Source organism: Pelodiscus sinensis, chromosome 7 (genome assembly GCF_052426305.1).
Source record: "Pelodiscus sinensis isolate ZL-2025 chromosome 7, ASM5242630v1, whole genome shotgun sequence".
NCBI lineage: Eukaryota > Metazoa > Chordata > Testudines > Trionychidae > Pelodiscus > Pelodiscus sinensis.
The window spans coordinates 65,606,153-65,626,204 of NC_143058.1; the positions used below are offsets into that span (position 1 = coordinate 65,606,153).

Genomic DNA, 20,052 nt, shown 5'->3' on the forward strand with positions numbered 1-20,052 from the left:
AGTTTGCCCCTCTCTGATCTAGCTTGATGGGACTCTGGCTCTGCCTTCCATTGACTGACCTAGCGGTGCCCCGGCAGGGCTGTGCTAGGCATGAGTACGCCTTTCGGGGGGTGATTATTTGCCTCCCTTGAACAAAGCGGCTGACGCCTTGGTGAATTCTGTGCCGAAATGATTGAAAGTTCTGCCCACAACACTTTGAAATTCGGTTGTTTTCAGATCTGTAATATAATGAACAATGCAGTTGTTTGTACGGCTCTAGTCCCCAGTGCCACTGAACCCATTCCCTTCTGTAACTCCTAGCATGCCCCTTTCCGGAGTGCCCAGAGGGAAACGCCTGAGGGTTGCTCCCAGCACAGCTCCAGGAGCCTGCCACAGGCGCACAAGCCCTGCTTAGGTGTGACTTACCATTACTTACAGAAAGATTTGCGCCCTGCGAGGTGCCGTCCATGTTTGTGCACATGCTGCCCCCATGTGGACGTTCAAGTGGCTAAGTTGTTACGGTAAAGTCTCCTTCTGTGTGGAGTGACCTAGGCCAGTGGCTCCCAACCTTTTCCAGCAGACCCCCTTCCGAATCCCCTTCCGATTTAAAAATGTTACAGACCCCCGCCCCCAGCAATATAGCTGTGCCTGCAGTCTGCACGCCCCTCGGCCCACTCGGGGAGCAGCGCGGACTGGCTGCCGGCACGGAGCCTCTCAGCTCCCAACTTTCCGCGGACCCCCTGCCATACCACTGCAGCCCACCAGGGGTCCACGGACACGGACAGAGGCTATAGGACATGCTGGCCCTTCCTGTGGCAGGCAACACCCCCATGTACTCCTGCCCATGCAGTTAACTCTCAGTACAGCACGGTGCATTTTATAATTACGCCTCATGATCAGTCCCTCCGAATTCATTCCCTTTTGTGTACAGCAGCATGAGCCTTGGATGTAACTTGAGAGATGCCTGTTCTCGGCTCCCTGCCATTAACTTAAATGCAGGGGGGCCTGAAACTCAGACCGTTTGTTTCTCAAGCGGGCGGCTCCCAGGCCACTTAGGGCAGCGCTAACACCTTGAAATGCCAGAAATCAGTGGGCCTGAAGTGCTCTCCCCATGCTGTGGGCTCACAGTGACATCCTCATTTAACACGTGGGCTGCTGGATTCCACGCTCACTGCAGCTTCTGAATGGAGCTAATGCCTAGCTCCTTCTAGAGCACGCGGCGCTAGCCCAAGCTGGGGCAGACAAAGGAGTATCACTCCCTCAGCCGGTGTCTCTAAAGACTGCCTGTTTCCGTCACTCCGGTATACGTTGTGACTACAGCTGCATGGAGAGTGTGGCACTTCCTGTTTGCAATGCCAATTTATCGTCTCCTCGCAAACGTTTGTGCTGCCAGCTGAGTGATGTTGGAGGCAACTAGCTTTCTTTTGTTTGAGGGCTCCTGCGTGGGGCGGGCCAGCTGCAGACCGCTAGGAAATGCTGAATATGGCCCATGCATATCCACCCAGCGTCATAGTGACAAATGCTTCAGTAGGTACGTTACATCCCATTAGTCCCTACTGATTAAGGGTCTATAGTACAAGTCTCAGACAGGTCGCAGGCTGTGTATTTTTGTTGCCCGTGACTAGGCTGTGACTTGCACTAAACTTACCTGGCTTGTAACTTGGGGATGGTCCTGGCTTTGGAAATCTGCCTGCTTTGTTACACCCAGAGCTCCTCTGGTTTTCACCAGTCTGCAGGTAGGGTTAGAAACCCCCAACCCTGTTCTCAAAAAAAACAGTCCTCTCTTGCCCACATATACAAAATTGGAAGGGAAAAAAGATCTCTGATTAAGGGATAACCACTGTTTTCTAGCCACTAGTATGAAACACCGCTTTTCAGCAGTCAGAGAATTTCTTTGACCTTATTTCATCCTAACTCTGCCAGATTGGCGTTTATTTTTATTTTTTTTTAATTGCTTCTTTCTACTTTTTCTGTCCATTTCTTTTCATTTTCTGATCTTGGAATGACATTGAGGTTGCTAGAGAACATTAAAACCACACTGAATTATCTGTAAGAGAGCGGCAAGTAGGTTTACATCTTAACTTGCCAACCAGTTGGGGTGGTATTGGGTTATGAATTAGCTAACTCGTGGGGTAGGGACCGTGTTCGCCTGTGTTCTAAATACCATGGAGCACATCTGGGCTCTGATTTGAGCTCTGGGAGCACTGCTGTAATGCAAATGGTTAACTGGAATCACTGTAACTGAGTCACCCTTTTCTGCACCATGTTTGCTCCTTCGGATGCTAGCAAAAGGACGCTCCCGAAAAATCAGAAGCACGGCTGTGTTTGTGTCTCGGTGTGTACCACTGAAATGCGAATTCGTTGTCTGTTGCGATGCCGTCACTGCTGTGTGTTCCTCAGATTTCACAGAGGGGGCACTGTTCATCTGTGCATAACCTTTTTCATCAAAATACTTGGGCTGTTCTAGCAGCTTCTGAAGTGCTTCAGATCAATGTTAGGGATTTTGAGTGTGCTGAGTGTTTCCACAGAGTGTCCCTTTTTGTGGGGGTTGCTGCTTATCTCCAGACTGATCACAGCTGAGCTGCAACAAAATCACGAATGGCACAGCCAGGGTCTCTGAATGTTCCCATGCAGATTCTGATAAAGGGACACCCTCCACTTGAAAAGCATGTTTCCAGCTGAAATGCTGTTCCTATGTGTTGCATGTAACGCTGCGGGTTAACGTTGCAGATAGGAATTTTGGGGAGATAAGCATGAATCTAACACCTAACATTTTATTTTTTTGTTCTCTTTGGGGTTCACTTGTCTATTTGGCAAATGTTTGATATATCTCTTACGATGCAATGTGACATAGGAATCTGGTAAGAGGGTACTGTACAATGTGAATTTATTTTTATGACATTAATACAATACATGTCTTACAATGGTTTCAACTTCACAACTTTTGAATCCCCTGGAGCACGTATTGAAAAGCATGACAAAGTATGGATATAGATAGCACTCAAACCAGTGGTGTTTTCTGTATCCCCAAGATGCACTCTCCATTTTCTGGGCATAGTAAATTTTTTGAGATAGGACATTCCAAAAGCCAAACCAACTCTGCCCAAAAGTCAGTAACTTCTGGACCTGCCCCAGCTGGAGGACTTGCGCCCCTCCCTTAGCTGTGCCTGCAGCCGCCGTGGAGCGGCGCTTCTCACCTGGCCCCAAGCTGCTCTGGTGAGAGATGGCTGGGATGGTCCTTTTCCCCAGAACTACTACTGAACTGCTACTGAACCCTCCCCCCAGTCCCACCCTACAGCAATGATTTATATGGAGCAGGGACGTTTTCATTGTATTATCCAAACAACAAATAACCGGAGCAGCGCCAGATCAATCTTCTAGTTGAGCTATAAAGAGATTTTAAGTGAGTACCAGTAAAAGGATTACAATCAGAATAGGTTACAAGAAAATCGAGATGAAAATGCTTTCTAAACTTCCCAAACTTGGTTCAGGTTGAAGTCCAGTCTCGTCTGCTCCCAAATTCCAACCGATAATTTTGTTTTGGCCGTCTTTGGTGTAAAAAGAGAGGGCATCGGGAGAAAAGTTGTGGCATTTTGCCCCTCACTTTTCTAGTAGCCACCCTTTGAAATACATTGTGCTATGCTTAGTTACAATTCATTCAAACAGTAAAAGCAGTGGTGTGGTGTCTGGTTGTAGTCTTTCTTCTCACCTGTTTGCTGAAATGCAGATGTGCCTTGTCTTCTGCCTAGCGCTACCTGAGGACCGTGTTTACAATTTATGTGTAAATTGAGATAAACACAAATTTCTTTAAGACCTGTGTGACTGAAGTTTCATTGGTTTGTCTTTGTGCTACCACCGTCATTCAGGGAGAACTCATAACATTGTATATAATGTTGCTACCCACCTTTCATCAAATTATTGACCAGTGAGCAGTTAGTTTTCGAATGGGACCTCACAAGGCATGTTTTGCACCAAGATTAGGACAGGGGTGTTTAGGTTGTGAATACGAGGTGCAATCCATCCCCATTGGGCAATTGAGGTTGTGGATCATGCAGAAACATAACTGCTGTGCTTGGCCATTGTAATTCTGCTTTCCCCTCTGGTTGTTTTCTCTTTCCCACTACCTCCAGTCTTTCTCCACAAGATGTTATGGCAAGGGAAGAATTAGCTCACCTCATTTGAGCTAACCTAAGGAACACTAGCTTCAGGGGGTAGCCGAGTTAGTCTGTTACAGAAAAAACAACAACAAATGGTCTGGTAGCACTTTATAGACTAACAAAACAGGTAGATGGGATCATGAGCTTTGATGGGCACAGATGACCAGAGAAGTGGGCTATGCCCACAAAATCTCATGATCCCAGCTACCTGTTTTGTTAGTCTATAAACCACCAGACCATTGGTGGTTGTTTTTCCTAAGGAACACTGTAGCACCACACAGGGCTCTGAGTCTTGCTGTGAAGAATGGTAGCAACACCCTCTACACATTGGCCGTGTTGCTCATATCTTAGCCTCAGATCCCACTCGTTAAGGGGTTTGGAGACTACCAGTAATTAAAGCAGGTGTTGTGTGGCTGTTTCTGTCCCTTCTGTTGAATATTTGCTCACATGGATCACTGACATGTTGCCAGGTGCATTTAAAATCTTTTCATATAAACTGTTACTGAACAAGTACTAGAATTTAGACACTACATGTTTATGGCCTCGTAATGGAAGAGAAGACCTATTTCTTCACCTGTTCTTGAGACCTTAAGAAGTGAGAATGTATTAAATGATTTTGAATACATTTAGGAGAAAACACGCGTAAGAGCTCTATTTACTGGTTTCATTAGCTGGGCTCAACTTGATCTACATAATTGAAGTAAACTGGATTACCAAAAGAAACAATATGAAGCTCAAATTTTATCCGCGACAGAGGCATGATTTGCTCATTTCGCTAAAGAGGGAAATAGAGATGAATATTGATGAGAAGAGCATCCTTCCCTGGAAATGAAATGCTAGCGCATGAACACGGTTTGCAAAACACTAATGGAGTACAAAAATTCCATCTGTTTTATTTATATCTATTACTGAGTTACAAAATTGAAATGTTTCATGGGAGCAAGTAGCTGTAGCTTCCTGACACATCAGACTTCCAGTGACTATAGAGCTACTATTAGAAGAATTAGCCTTCCTTTCAAATGAAGGCCAAATGGGAAAAGGGCCAGACTGAAATCGGGTAGGGAAAGGTGTGAGAAGTAGGCTGTTCATGCATTCGTATTAGTATTACCAAAAGAGAATCCTAAGTCTAAAAATCCATTTTTTGTATTTGCATTGCCAGAATTAATGATTTTTCTTGTCCTCTGTATCCAGATTATTAACCCATTTCAGTCTTCCGACATCTCTGAATTTCCAAGTTGATTGAATTATTTCCAAGGGTGTACATAACTGTGTTTTTATTCTTTCTTTAGTGTGCAGGACAAACATCAAGTGGTGAACCTTACAACGGTCCCTCTCTACATCCCAGAAGTCACGATTGGCGGCCATGAATTTGATAAACTGTATTACGAATACAAATCGGTAAGAAATGGTTGGAGGGGATGAAAATGTGGACAGGGACGGGAAAGGTTTGGGGAAACAGAGAAGACATGATGAGGACTCCAACCCTGCAAAGGCTTGAGCCCACGCATAAAGAGCGCCGAGTAGCTCAAAAGCTTCTTTCTCACCAGCAGAAATTGATTCAGTAAAAGCTGTCGCCTCCCTCATGGTCTCCCTAGTATCCCGGGACCAGCGCGGCTCCAACCATACCGTTATGTCAATTTTATGCATAGTATGTGATGTCTTTCCAGGAATGGGGTCTCCTGTCATATGCTAGTGTTGCATAGACCCCAGCTTTTCTTAAAACCCAGCTCCTATTTAGCGGAAATAATGGAGCAAATCGTTAGATGGGTAAGCTGATTCTTTTTTTTCCTCTCTCTAAATTTGCACTAAAAAAATAAATATGCCCCCTCGCTGTTGGGTTAATCTTTCTGCCCTCTGATAAATAGAAGATACTTCTTGAAGCCCAGCGAGAGAATTGGAGGCCCATCGAAACACCTTTTTTGAAACAGCTAGGAAGTATTTGTTGCTTTTGAGAAGTAGGCGCCGAGGGTGTGAACGTTTCATTGCTTCTGTGAAATGTGTCTGTTAATCCTGTTTCTGTAAGTGTGTGCTCCCCTTCCTGCAGCCCACATACATGTCTGCTTTGCCATTAAAATCCCAGGTCTGGCTTGTGGCAGCTAACGCGGGCTCACAGGGCTCAGATCTAAGGGGCTGATTGAGGTGTAGACATTTGTGCTCAGGGCTCTAGGACCTGTCAGGGTTCCCTTAGCCTGAGCCCTACAAGCTGGAGTCAGCTGGCCCACATCTAATTTCAATGTAGACAGGCCCAGAGACTCCCAAACCAAGTGTTAATTAGCTGCCAGCCTTTCTAGTTCTGGAGATAATCGCTTGAAATTAGCTCTCTGCCTTGATTCACTCAATCTGAGGTGTGGTCTGCATGAGGTCTTGCCAAACTCGGTGAAAAATAGGATCGCCTGCTCTTCAAGGTATGCTGCCCGATTTCTGCTGTACTTGGTAATGTCAATTCCCACCGTTGGTATAGATTCAACAGCCAGCTAATGGTGGGGGCTATAGATTTTTAAACTGCATGGGAACATTTTCCCCTTTGACTGTTTGGGGAAACGGAGGCAGATAAGTCGAAGGAACATAATTTGGAAGTTGTAGTAAACTATGATCTGCAGAGTCGAGACATTTTAATTAGTGCACAAGCAAAAAAAAAAAAATCAGGTGTGAGATGTGTAATTTAACATGGAAAATTCTTGTATTTGAGACCCAGTTGGAGACTGAACTATTGGGGGGGGGGGGGAATGTATGCATTGGGTGTAGAATTTCCAATCAATATTACACCTGCTGTGCTTCTACCCGGTATGTACAGATCTGGCAGTAGAGAAAGATGCTCGGGGTTCATACAGTTCCACATCTTCTGAGAGCTCTCTTCAAAAGCACTCTCTCCAGCTTGGAAATGGCATTAGAATAGCGTAAGGTTTCCTGCTGTTACATAAGTTCAAGTCTATTGATGGCTTTCTGTGTTTGAAGAGAAAGTATTTCCAGAATTAAACACTTTTATGGGAGCTTTTGGCATCACTTCCCGCATGTATCTGAACCTTTGGACTTGGTGACTAAGTCCGTTTGTTCCAAGAGTTATGATGATTTTTGTTTAGAAGCAGAACCCGTTCTGCATGCATGCCTTGCACCTTTTCCAGTGCTCCGTTATGTGCCTTCGGCAACACGACAAGGGCTGGAAGTTGGCTTTCACGTGGCGTGACCCGCTTCTCAGAGACGATGGAAGGATCTGTGTACCCTTCTAGAAAGGAAAACCGGAAGCTCACCTTCACACAGAGTCTCTCCCAGTTGCCAATCAAGAAAGGCAGAATAAATGTAGGGACCTGTATGTTTAAATGATAGTCATGACCCTTCTCGCAGGGATGGTCTCGAAGGATTCCTACCCAAATAATGGATCTGGGCTTCAACTACTGGCTTTTTTTTTCTCTTTCCCTCCCTTCCTGCATATGTGACCCAACGGTTCCCTCCTTCCTCCTCCCACTTAAAACCTGTCTGCTCCTTGCTCCTCCCCTCCCAGGTCTGTCCCAGCAAGGTGCTCCATAAGAGCCATCTCTTCCTCCAGCCAGCCATCTGCCCCTACACTAGGAAACACCCTTGGAGGACAGGGGGCCAGTGCTAGGGAAGCCCAAAGCTCATGTCACGGAAGGGGGGTGTCAGCACACGGTGCTACAGAAAGTCTGAGCTTGGAGGCCTACTCAGCAGCTTCTGTGGGCCCCTGTGCAAGGTGGGAGTGGCTCCGTGCCATTTATTTAGGAGTTAACTGACATAATTGTGGGTGTTCTTGTGATCCATAAAAATGTCCATTCCCTCTTAGAATCTTGTTCGGTAACATCCTGTGGCAATGAGTTCCGCAGTCTAATTGCATGTTGTGTGTGGGGGAAAAACCCATGATCTTCGATCGGTTTTGGATTTCCTACCTTTCCATTTCACTGAATGCCCATTCCTCCCTCCCCAGGCAAAAAACAACAACCCCGAAAGATAAGACTTCTATAAAGAGAGATATTTTTACTATATAGTGATAATATGAGTCCAAGAAGAGCATTAACTAAAAGAAAATATAGCCTGGGTCCTCGTTGGGCATGAAGTGCTCCTCACGCAGATGGTGGCAGCTCCGGTTGGGGCTGGGGTGATGCCTAAAATGGGAATAAACACTCAGGTAGTCCTCAGATCTTCCCACCCTTCTTCCTTAGCACAGAGTACGCTCGGTCGCACGAATCCTACCTTTATAATAAACACAAGGGATACTACAAGAAAACAGTCAAGATGTTGAAGATTCCTGAGGCAGGGTGAGCAACAGGGAGACTGTGTCTGAATAAGAAATGTAGGGTTAACGCAGAAGTAATTGTACTGGGGAGGAATAAACATTTTGGCCACTGGTCTCCGATTTTAGATGTTGTGATTGAGACAAACACCATCGCATTTCACCATTTCTGTGTTAACTTGCACAGAAAATGTCCTCGCTATGTTGAAAAGAAAAGATTAGTTCCAAGCCAGACATTGCCCTGTTTTTAGAGCACTGCAGCTCTTTCTTTAATGTAAGTAATTACATTGTAAATTGTGTTTCAGTTTAGGCTCTCTTGTTTTTCCAAAATTAAGGAGGCTAATTATTGTTGGGGTAACTCCCTTCCTTTTTATGTGTGATTTTTATCAAAGACAGCTGCTATGGCAACAGCATCTTCTGTTTTCTTTCCCCTGCTATTTTTTCCTTTACTATCTTAAGTTGTTTTCATTTTTCTGGATCAAGGTCTCCCTTTCCATTTTTTATTTTAATGGAGATATTTGACAGCTTTAATACAGAGCACTGTCTGTTCTCAGAGCTTGGAAGAAAAAGTTTAATAAAGACAGATGTGCAGGAGACAAGACAGGATTCTAATTTCCAAGTGTTGAGCTTTGTGAAATTTGTTTCTACACAATTACTTTTTTAGCAGATTACAAACTAGAGTAAATAAAAATTGTTCTTGCCATCACACTCAATGTGTATGCATTTGAGTTAATTATGTGAACATGTTTTTGTCTGATAAAATATCCTCAAGAGTCTTACAAACAAAAAACAGTTGATTAAATAATTTGGTAATTAAAAAAAAAAACGAAAAAAAAAAAGCCGACCTGCAAAGGGGGGAAAATGGGAGTTCTGTCCTTTTTTCATTACTTATGAAATTGAGCATAAAAGGTTTTTGTTCGACTTTGCTTTTTGCTTTGCAAGTTTTAGTCTTCTCTACCTTATTTTCCCTGGAATAATCTGTAGACAGCTAAAGAAATAGTAGGATTATGGAGTCGATTACAAAAGAAGTGAATGCTGAGTTTGAAGGCTCGATAGATGGCTGTAAAACTTTTTGGGACCTTTTTGGTAACATCCGTTTGGTTTATTTAAATTTAAATGATACAAATGTCAAGGCTTTGGATTCCAGGTTGCGTCATTTCTAATACAATAAAATGCCAGTGCTAATGGAAAATGAATAATTTTGAGCAGGAACTCAGCAAGAAACCTAAAAAACATCTCTTCCCCATCGTTGTGAGAAGCGTGCTGTCAGCCCCCTCCCAAATCTCTGCTACATGGAGGTCTCTTGCAGCATGCCCAGAAGGTCACCAGATTCAGGCTGTGTTGGATCAAGCATGTTCGAGAGTTCTGTAGCCCTTACAGAGAGTGCTTCCTTTGTAAAAAGGGAGAGGCAAGTTCAGTGTTTCTCCTGACCACCCCATGGGAGCATGATGGGGGAGAGGGGGCCCCTCCGAGATGCCTATTCAACTCAAGCAAATAGCTGGGAAGCAAGCTTTATTTCATTCTGGTCAGAGTGCCCCCACTCGCCTCCGCTGGACCACCCAGGAGGCCTCCAGCAAAAAGTGTGAGGATGAAATTTGATGCTGATCCTAGTATCTCATAGGCTGGAAGCTGTTTCTTGGAATAGGGAAAGACTTCAGGCTGCTGGGGGTTTTTTTAGATTTGTTTTACTGTGCAAAGGGACACTGGCCTCGTTATGTTTCCCTTTGGTTATTCTTGACTTGCTCTATAGGGCTGGATTCTGCAGGGCTCCAAAATAATGGAAAATACTGCATGGCTTATGCACTGCATTTTGCAGATGTAGAGGATAAGCTAAAACTGAAGAGTCCATTCTAACTTCTGAATTTCTTGGTTTGTGGAGAGTGTTGGTTTTGGAAGCTCTCGCTGATGAGAAGCACTCCTGACAACACACAAACTGGCTTCTGTGTAGAGCTACATTTCTGGAGCTAAAATTTGCATTTCTAACACCTGCTGCTGCTTTGCTCAAGGAAGTTAATGTGGCACTAGTCATAAGTAAGCCAAGAGGTAAGAGGCTTCAGATGCATCTTAGTGCCAACTAAGCAGAAAAATATTCAGTTATCACGTTTCTCAGCATGGCTCTGGTCATTTGGCTCTTCTGCTTCTTCCTGCGGTGATCTGGGTTCTGCTCCCCGCTCTGCCACTGGCTTGATGGGTGACCTGGGCAAGACACCACCTCCCTGTGCCTCAGTTTGCCCATTTGTAAAAGGGTGGTGATAATACTGATCTCCATTGTAAAATACTTTGAGCTACAGAAGTGCTGGGTAAGAGCTAGGTATTACCTCAGGGCTTGCATTCACTGCCGCGGAGATTGATGCTCTGGGGGTACTGCTGGTACCACAGACAATATTTTTCGACTTGCTAGGTATGCCAGCTGAGAGAGCTCATGGTTTCCCATTGATGACCAAAATTTTTGCAATCGAGTTCAGTTTATATACAGTAACATAAATCGATATAGAATTTTAGAACATGTCAGCAAGAAAAAAGTGTGGTGAACCTCTGTTATTTACAAAATTTCTGTTTATTTTTTTAGCAATCGTGTAGAAAATATTTGGATTGGCCGATGTTACTTTTGCTTATGTTGGCGGCATAACTGCAGTTTTAATCACCCTTTTCATGCCCATATACATGTATTAGGCCAAGACTACATAAGTGACTAGCAAATAGATGGGACCCTATCCTCGAAAATGGTCAAGTTGGGCCACCAAAATCGATGAGAACCTTGACACGTTTTATGCATTAAGCACCTAGAGAAAACCAGAGATCATTGATAACTGTTTTGCTAATGAGCCTGTCATTTTAACAGGATGGTTGCTCATCTGTTCATATTGTAACGTTTGTTTGCTTCAGCGAAGAATAGGTTACTTTAATATTAGGTTAATACGAGGGCTGTTGATTAATCACAATTAACTCAGGATATTAACTCAGAAAAATTAAATTACAGTTAAAAATATTCATTGCAATTAATCACAGTTTTACTCACTCTATTTTTAACAGTGTATCAATTGAAATGTAATATTTTTGGATATTTTTCTACATTTTCAAATATATTGATTTCAATTACAACACAGAATACTAAGGTGTATAGTGCTCACTTCATATTCTTTTCATTACAAATATTTGCTTTGTAAAAATGACACAGGAAATAGTCCCTCATACAAGTACTGTAGTGCAGTATCTTTACTGTGATAGTGCAATTTACAAATGTAATTGTTTTTTGTTACAATACTGCATCCAAAAACAAAACCGTAAAACTTTAGAACCTATGCATCTACTCAGTCCTACTTCTTGTTCAGCCAATTGCTTAGAGAAACAAATTGGTTTACATTTATGGGAGATAATGCTGCCTGCATCTTATTTATAATGTCACCTGAAAGTGAGAACAGGCATTTGCATGGTATGTTTGTAGCTGGTATTGCTACATGCCAGGTATGTTAAGCATTTGTATGCCCCTTCTTGCTTTGGCTACCATTCCAGAGGGCATACTTCAACGCTGATGGTGCACATTTAAAAAATATGTTAACTAAATTTGTGACTGAGTTTCTTGGTGGTGATTGAACTCCTGTTCTTTTACCCACGTTCTGTCATATAGTTCATGTTCTAGCAATCTCGGCTGATGACCCCAACACATGTTTAAAATCGCTTTCACTGCAGATTTGATGAAATACAAAGTAGTACCAAGGTGAGATTTCTAAAGATAACTACAGCACTTGACTCAAGTTTTAAGAACCTGACTCGCCTTCCAGAATCTTAGAGGAAGGAGATGTGACGCATACTTTCGGAAGTCTTAAAAGAACAACACTCTGATGCGAAAACTGCAAAACCCAAACCGCCAAAAAAAGAAAATCAACCATATGCTGGTGGCATCTGACTCATATGATGATAACGAACATACGTTGGTCCGCTTTATTTGGATAGTCGTCAAGCAGAAACTGTCATTGCCATGGATGCATGCCCTCGGGAATGGTGGTTGAAGCTTGAAGGGACACATGAATCTTTAGTATATCTGGCACATACCTTGCAACGCTAGCTGCAACAGTGCCATGAGAGAACATCAGGTGACATTGTAAATAAAAAGCAGGCAGCAGCATCTCCTGCAAACTGTAACCAAACTTGTTTGAGTGACCAGCTGAACAAGAAGTAGGACTGAGTGGAATTGTCTAAAGTCTTACATTGTTTTATTTTTAATGCAATTGTATTTGTATATGATTCTACATGTTATAAGTTCAACTTTCATGATAAAAAGATTGCACTACAATACTTATCTTGGGTGCATTGAAAAATGCTATAATCATTTTTATAGTGCGAGTATTTTTAGTCAGAAATGAGTGAGCACTGTACAGTCATATTCTGTGTTGTAATTGAAATAAATATACTTGAAAATGTAGACAAGATCCAAAAAATTTAAATAAATGGTATTCTGTTATTGTTTAACAGTGCGGTTAATAGAGCAATATATCATGATTATTTTTTTTTTAATTGCATGACAACCCTCATCAGTGTTCATTAGTTGGCCTAAAACACCCATTTACTTTATTGGGAGTCCTGCCTAAATCAGGAACTGCAGCAGAGTCTTAAAATTAGCATCTGAAGATGTGTATCTGCCATACAGGGTTTTTTTATTATTATTATTTTCTGCAGGGAATTTTGCACTGAAGCAATACCAAGCCTCCCCCAAAAATTCCAGCACTGCTGATATTTAAAGAGTTCCAAGAAGAAACTGTATCTGAAATGAAAAGTGTGCACTTGAATTTACAGCCAGCTAAAATAAACAACCTTAGCTATAAAGCTCTGAAAACCAGGGCTTCTAATGGAAACAGTAACAGACCTTAACTAATAGCAGCAGTGACAGGTGCCCCTGTGGTACTTACTATAAATGGTCAGCAAATGAAAAGGCTGGAGATTGATAAAAGCCTCCATACTTTGCAGAGTGATGCCTTGTGTTTTTAAATACACTTTGATCAACAGTGTTCAAAACCTGTTATTTATGGGCCTATTTTAGCGGTTAAGCCCCGTGGTTAAGGAGAGCAGCCAAGGAGTTGGAGGAAGGAGAGTAGTTCTTCTCTGGTCCTCTGAAAAATAAGGCAGGCTCCAAACTCCATGATGGATTTAGACATTTCCAAATTGTTTAAACTCTCCGGGAGCTCTGGCGATGCGTGTCTGGTTTGCAGCGACGCTGAGGATCTATGAGGTGTACCATCATGTACCGTAAACTCCTCACCGAAGCAGTTTGAGGTGCTACAACATATACCTTTCGAAGAGGCGTTTCATCATATTCATGGTCTTGTCTCATGCTTCAGTGCTTGAGTTTTTAATTTAATTAGTAAACTCCATCCTCCCCCCCCCCCATTTTGCTTTTTAAAACTCTGAGCCAGTTAATCCCCTGGCAGGAGTGAGCTCTGTCCTAAGAGCAGCCTTTCAGTTTGAGGAGTTGCGTTCTCTGTCGTTCTCCTTTGGCCACGCTTGATGAATTCAGCGCAGTGTTCCACAAGGGAGCCAGGCTTGCTTTCTGGTCTCTTCCCTCTCTCTGCGAGGGTAGCGGAAAAGGCTCTGCGGCCGCTTTGCAGGAGAGATGAACTAGAATGACATGCTGGATCTTTCCATTGCTCGCTTGCTTCTGCCGCCCCATCCTGCGTGTGGTTGGAAGCGCTTTGGGACAGGCGCTTGCGTGCTCTGTGTTCACAGTAGCTGGCCAAGGCCCGGAGATGTTTCCGGTCTACCGACAATTGAGCTCTTTGGTTTCTTGATCAGAAGGTGGGTTCTGGGATCTGTCGATGAAGATAAATTGCACCCCACAGTCCTCTCCTGTTCGGGAACCTAAATCATAAGGCAGCCTGGAAATCCAGCCCTGCCATGTACAGTGCAAAGTCCAGGAGGAATTAAAGGGACACAGGTGGCCTTGTCTTTTTCCTAACGCTCCTCCCTCCCTGAACCTAGAGTTTCAGGTTGCCTTTGTTCCCAGGGGGTAATTCAAACAATCGGGGATAGGCAGAGAGAGCAGCAATCCAGTCACATGTTTTCCCGGGCCACCACCCCTCATGCCAGAGCCTACCAGAGGGGGCAGTATGGATGGGTTCAGCTAAGCTGCTTCTGCCCCACTGCTCCTCTAACCCAGGCGGGGTCTTTGCCTGGCCATTGATGCCATGGAACTGCGGCACGTTCCAGGACCTAATGGTTTCCCTCTTCCTTGTGTGAGGAGAGGCCTGCTCTGATTTTGACCTTGGCAGCCCCTTCATCTGACTCGAGCCCTAGTGAAATTGACCAGTTTTCTCAAGCACAGCAGTCCTGCAAACGAACCCATCCCCCCGCCCCATCATTAACATGCATTAACTGATTTTTTTTTTCATTGCTGCTTCCTGAGAAACTCTGTTTATTGTCAGTGAGATTTGCAACTTGACTCACCTTAGGACAAAGAGGTATGCAGCAGGTGAACAGGGCCGTCTTACCCCGCCTCTGTCCAAGAAAGCGTGGCTGTGATTTGGAAGTGGAACCCTGCCCCCTTTCTGCACGGACCCAAGGGGGCTGGCGTAGCCCCTTACCAGCTGTGGGCGGGGAGCTGCTCTAGCCCCACTAGTTAACTGGAATTGGTGGTGAAGTGTACTTGTTAACCATTCACATCCATAATGCGAACACCTGGTCTCACTTTCAGGTGACATAGTAAACAAGAAGTGGGCAGCATTGTCTTCTGCAGATGTAACCAAACTTGTTTGGCTGAGTGGCTGAACAAGAAGTAGGACAGAGTATACTTTAAATTCAAAAGTTTTACATTGTTTTATTTTTGAATGCAGCATTTGTTCGTTTGTTTGGGGGTTTTGTGGTACATAATTCCACATTTGTAAGTTCATCTTTCATGATAGAAATCAGACTTGCACAAGGTGAATTGAAAATACAAGTTTCAAGGTTTTTTTAATAGGGCAGACATTTGTAATCAGAAATATGTATAAAGTGATCACTGTATAGACTTTTTATTCTGTTGTCATTGAAATCGAAGGTTTCTAACCATTAGAGGAGCGAGGTTCTGGAATGGCCTTCCAAGGGAAGTAGTGGGGGCAAAAGATCTATCTGGCTTCAAGATTAAACTAGATGGGTTTATGAAGGGGATGGTTTGATGAGATAACATGATCTTGGTAACTAATTGACCATTCATTATCAGTGGTAAATAGGTCAGTGGAGGGATGATAGGAGTTACTATAGAGAACTTTCTGGGTGTCTGGCTGGTGAGTCTTGCCCACATGCTCAGGGTTTAGCTGATCGCCATATTTGGGGTTGGGAAGGAATTTTCCTCCAGGGTAGATTGGCAGAGGCCCTGGAGGTTTTTCGCCTTCCTCTGTAGCATGGGGTACAGATCACAGCTGGAGGATTCTCTGCATCTTGGGGTCTTCAAAGTTTTTGAAGGCTTCAATATCTGAGATACAGGTGAGAGGATTATTCTAGAAGGGGGTGGGTGAGATTCTGTGGCCTGCACTGTGCAGGGGGTCAGACTAGATGATCATAATGGTCCCTTCTGACCTTCAAGTCTGAGTCTATAAATCAATATATTTGAAAATGAAGCAAACACCCAAGACATTTGAAATAAATGGTATTCTATCATTTAACAGTGTGATTAAAAACTTAATTGTGATTAATCACTTGACAGCCCTCCGTATGCCTAAACTGTGCTTACTCACAAGTTATTTTTAAATGCACGTTGAAATTACCTAAAAGGACTTCACGAGAATCTTCGGGAAAGATTTTTTTTGCAGTCTTTCTACATTGAGGAAAGCGGTGTCCGCTATGTAGTGTGCTGAGAACAAACCATAACTATTTCTTCAATGGTTTTGGAGTTACAGGCTTTTTAAATACTCTTCTTTATGAACAGGGGATAGGTACTGAAGAAGTAATGGTCTTGTTCCTCTCGGGTAGGCTCATTTGGGTTCCAGACTGTGAATCCTCCATTATGAACAGTTAAGGATAATGCCGTTTGTTCATGGAACGTTTTTTCAGTTAAGTCCCTTTGTATCCTCTTGGTTGCTGCAGGTTTATTTTCTGAGCTGTTGCTACATGGCATGGCTCACTAGATATGTGACTTCATTTCACTGTATTCTTTTCCCTTGGACTTTGTAGCAGTTTAAGACCCTGTTGAGTAATACGTCCCCAAATTCATAATATCTTGGCCCTGTCTTTTAACCAGTGTCTTTGCCAAGCCCACTGCAAAAGACAGACTGACTAACTCAGTCCCTTCTTGGATGAAAATAGACCATAAAGATTGCTTTGATGTACTTTGTGTCTTTAACAAAAAACACATGGCATCTTTGTTTTGGATCATTTGAATTGTGGTGGAGGTACAATGTGGTGAGTTTTTTTTTTATTTTTTATTTTTTTTAAGAGTGGCTATTTTCTCAGAAATGAAATAATAAAATTCATATTTTTTCCCAGAGACTTCCCATGGCTTTAATAATCTGATTATCATCCTCTGGGAATTGCTTTAAATATCAAAGGGGCCCTTTAAATCTGCCTGACGAAGGCTGAAGAGAGCAGATTTTGTGCTAGAAGCAATAGATGTAAGCTAGATGCAGCAGGCATGGTGTCCTATTAGATTCTTTTCTCCAGCTTTCCACAGTAAACGTGTTGCAGAGATGGAAACAAATGACACTATCACAGACATCTACTCTTCGCTCAGCAGGAGCTGCTGTTAACAGCCCCGCATGACTGCATCTGATATTTAGACAAGGCATTAAAAGGCGGCTTTAAATTAGAAACCTTAGAGAATCCGATCAAAGAGGACTTGGAATAGTTTCTGACTTTGGTGTGGGGAGGGAGGCGTGTTCAAAACGCAGAACCCTTTTGTGACTCTTTTGATCCTCTGTCGTCACCGACGTTGCTCGCGTTCCTACCTCAGTGCGGGGTGAGGCTGTTATTGAGAAATAGATAAATATTCGATGGCGTAGCAAACCACTATCGACCACATCAATGACACGTCTCCTGCCGTGCTGCAAGCAGTGCCCTTGCTCTAACTAGCTCTTTACCCAGACCTCACTGGTTCTTTTAAAAAAGAAAAATAAGCTGCCTGTGGGTCGTGCTCTGTCGCCGATGTCTGTGTGGGGGAAACGCGGCAGGGAAGTGTTTGTACCCCACAGATCAGTGTTTGCTGTTAGGTGAGCTGTAGTGTAGCTGTAGGTTTTTACAGTGTTTTCTTCACATGCTGAACATCAGCCTCTCTGAGGACTGTGGTGTGCTTTGTACACTTGCTGTTAGTGAGGTACTAGCTCTTCCTAGGGAGAGATGGCTTTTGTTGCCTGCGGATAGGAACCTGGGAATTTCTGGCATTCTTAGATTCTTGCCCGTGTCGCCTCCAGAGGAATTAAATAGCTCAGTTTAAAAAGGGCTGAAAGAGGCTCTGTTTGGCCTCTCATTGAATTTTGGGAATTCGTGCAGCTCTCTCATGTATGGTTTCACCCATGTGGATCAGAGTGTAGGTTCAGGCCTTAGTGTGTGTCTACTGAGTGCATGCAGTATTATACTGGTCAGACTTCTCTGCTCCAGGACTCTCTGGTCCGGCAACATCCCGGATTCAATTTGCATCTGCATATAAAGGCTGAATATTCATGTGTGTAAAATGGTTTAGTTTTAACTGGGTTTTTCATGCATGCCATCTTTTAATTGCACTTATACGGACATTTACGGAACTCCATTTCTATGGGACAAATTACAACAACCCCTTTCAACGTTTAGGGTCCCTGCTCGTTATAATTACTCTCTAGGATCTCCTAGGAACATGGCCAGGTTTGTGAAGCTGTCACCCATGAGAAATACTGGCCAGTGGTTTTTACAGCAAATTCTCATTTTGTGGATGCCCAATTCAACTTACTGATTTTTCAGAAAATGCTAAGTGGTCTCCCCTGGAAAATTGCCTATCCCAAAATCACCAGGTATGGAGGTTTTTTAAACTGAAAACCTGGCCAAAGGTGTTGGGGGGGTGAAGTGTGGAAGAAGTGATCTATCCTCATGACTGGCCAAGCCCTGACGAAGCTTCTTTGTTTTCTCTAGCTTCCTGGTCGCAGTTTTGACACCGGTTACAACTCCGAGGTGGGGGACAAATGGATCTGGCTGAAATGAAACCTGCCTCCGGTTGAAGCCCTACCACTGAATGACCACAGACCTTGGATGATACAGAAGCTGCTTGCAATCTCTCTGCTCACCATTGGCTGTGTAGGGTGCACAGAAGACATACATGCGAATGGCTTGGAAATGACCATGTTAGAGAGGGGCCGCAAAGCAAACCATCGTAATATTTAATTGAAGGAAACTTGTTTCCTCCTTGTAAAAATCAGCTTGTGTGTTTTTATTGTAGGATCATTCGCAATAATTGTAATAATCTGACAGTGCAGCAGTAGCCTCTCTAAGATCTGCGCGGAATCGTCTCTTCTTCAAAACCGTGGCTTCCTATTATACAGGATTTGTGATTGTTCGACAGATCTGAAAGAAATAAAACCTATATCCTTCTGATTTTCTCCCGTTTGCATCTCCCTGCCTGGCTCTCCCAAGTCCTGTTGGGCTCACCATTCTAGCAGGGCTGTGTTTCTATAAATAAGTTGGAATGTCTCCTTAGCAGCTATTGACATCCAAGCAAACAAATGGATGTGTTTTTTAAAAAGCCACCAGGAGAGAAGGGAAATGAATAGCAGTCCCAGTTAAACAACAAAACATTTGTTGCATTTAAAACTGTAAAGATTTCACAATAATTGCCAGCAGCTGTGCACATAATTTTTTCCTCTAATAGCAAGCCATAAATCAAATTGTTGGCATATAAAAGGCAAAGTAAAAGTCATTATTATTTTATCTGTCCCTACAAATCCAAGTTACCGAGTTCTGTTAAATAAATGATTCATTTGGCTTTAGTTCCCAATCCTAAAAATTAGACCTCCTGGCATTATTTCTAGCAGCACTGTCCAGATTCAGTCTGTCGTAATTCTGCATCTCCAGCCAGGGGCCAAGTACTTTAATCATCGAACGACCGTGCTGCCAGACACTCCAACAGGGAGGGCAATGCGTTTGTATAAGCATTCGCCTTGGGCCAGCTACCCTTTCCTGCACCAGCCCGTCGGGAAAAGGCTGCTTTAAAAGTGGCCGTGGGGGCCCAGTTAGATGCTGATTTGGGCCGGAAGGGTGCTTGTCTATTCCTCGGGCTGATCGAACATCAGTTGCTTTGCCCCATTCGGCAGGGTGTTGCTAACGCTCCATTCCCAGCCAGGCTTGCGGATCGGTGTCTAAGTCGGGCGTCAATGTCGTGTGCAGGTGAAGCTGGCCAGTCCAAGGTGTGTGTGTCCACCCATGTCAGACCTGTCAGGAGCACCTCAGAGCACTCAGGCCGTGGGCCTCCACAGATCCTCCGGCCTCATTTCCCCACGTGGCAATGCGCATCTGCAGCTCCCAGCCTTGTCCACCATGAGAGGCAGGCAGAGCTAGGGCCGACGAACGAAGCAGGGACGGAGCCCTCCTCTTGGCTCGCCCGCAAGCACAGATTGCCCAAAGCCTTTCGAACAGGCATGGGCCGTGGCGCGGCTCTCCCCAGCCAGTGCGTCACGGCTGTGTGGGCACATCCACTGCCTGCCAGCACGACATCCCTGGCTGGAGGGCCACCACGGCGGCTAGTGCTGA

General features: G+C 44.0%; 1 protein-coding gene across 1 annotated transcript in view; it reads left to right on the forward strand.

Annotated features, from left to right (window-relative positions):
- The window catches only part of NDUFA10 (NADH:ubiquinone oxidoreductase subunit A10), a 39,777-nt gene extending 20,877 nt beyond the window's left edge, over positions 1-18,900 (forward strand). The window contains exons 9-10 of the mRNA XM_075934070.2: positions 5,426-5,534; positions 18,442-18,900. Coding sequence (XP_075790185.1) covers positions 5,426-5,534; positions 18,442-18,510 — 178 coding nt within the window. The 3' untranslated portion in view covers positions 18,511-18,900. The remainder of the gene's footprint in view (positions 1-5,425; positions 5,535-18,441) is intronic.
- The last annotated feature ends 1,152 nt before the right edge of the window (positions 18,901-20,052 follow it).